General features: G+C 66.8%; 1 protein-coding gene across 1 annotated transcript in view; it reads left to right on the forward strand.

The window, feature by feature from the left end:
- The window catches only part of TCEA3 (transcription elongation factor A3), an 8,035-nt gene that overhangs the window by 1,223 nt on the left and 5,836 nt on the right, over positions 1-976 (forward strand). The window contains exons 2-3 of the mRNA XM_009276185.2: positions 765-827; positions 955-969. Coding sequence (XP_009274460.1) covers positions 765-827; positions 955-969 — 78 coding nt within the window. The remainder of the gene's footprint in view (positions 1-764; positions 828-954; positions 970-976) is intronic.

The raw sequence follows: 976 nt of genomic DNA on the forward strand, positions 1-976 counted from the left end.
TCCCCTCCGGGAATTACCGGGATTGACCCTGCCCAGCCCTCCTGCTCCATACCCCCCTGCCTGCGCTTCGGGGAGGGGGGACAGAGTCAGGGTCTGGCCGCAGCGTGGGGATGTCCCCTGCACCCATCATTTGCGGAGGACACGTGCCGGGAGGGCCCGATCCAGCCGCTCATGGTGGGATGGGGGTCCAACCCGGCGGGGGGCTGTGTCCCCTGCTGGGGGGGATACCTGCGAGCTGGCGTCTGCTCCTGCGGCTCTAAAAATACCAGGGAGGAGGAGGAGGAGGAGGAGAAGGAGCAGGGCTTCATGTTGGGACTATGTTTAGCTCTGCAGCCGCTGTGTGCCCGGGGGTCAGGCTGAAACCCCGGGGGTGCATGTCCCACGCACCCTCGCACCCCTGCGTTGGGGACACTCGGGTGTCCCCCAGCCGTCCCCAGCTCCCGGCAGCCCGGCGTTTCCTTACAGAGGGGTTTTCCCGAGCTTTAAAGGAAGCTCCTGCTTCCCAGCTGGGAGATGTGACCCTGCACCGGGATGATCCGTCAGGATTTGGGTTTGGGATTTTTCTAGGAGCGCATCGCTGCAGAGGGTCAGGCGGTCCCCAGGGACCGGCCCAGGGCTGCTTTGTGTCCCCTTGGGCTGCCCTCCCCAGCGCTGCCTGGTGCCAGCGAGAGGAAAGGGGGGATGCGGGCTGCCTCGGCATGGCCCCCCCCCCATTTCTCTTTGGCTCCTCAAGGGCCCCTGTGGCCTCTCCCCCCCTCCTCTAGGAAGGGGTGCTGGATCTGCTCAAGTCCCTCACCGGCTACACCATGACCATCCAGCTGCTGCAGGTGAGGGGGTCTGGGTGGGGGGGGCAGCAGTTGCTGGTGGCGGGGACACCCCATGGGGTGGCTCGTCCTGTCCCCCCCGTGCCAGCCGGCACATCCCTAAGGACACGTCGCTGCCGTGTGTCCCCAGACCACGCGGATCGGGGTGGCTG

Source organism: Aptenodytes forsteri, unplaced genomic scaffold, assembly GCF_000699145.1.
Source record: "Aptenodytes forsteri isolate BGI_AS27 unplaced genomic scaffold, ASM69914v1 Scaffold321, whole genome shotgun sequence".
NCBI lineage: Eukaryota > Metazoa > Chordata > Aves > Sphenisciformes > Spheniscidae > Aptenodytes > Aptenodytes forsteri.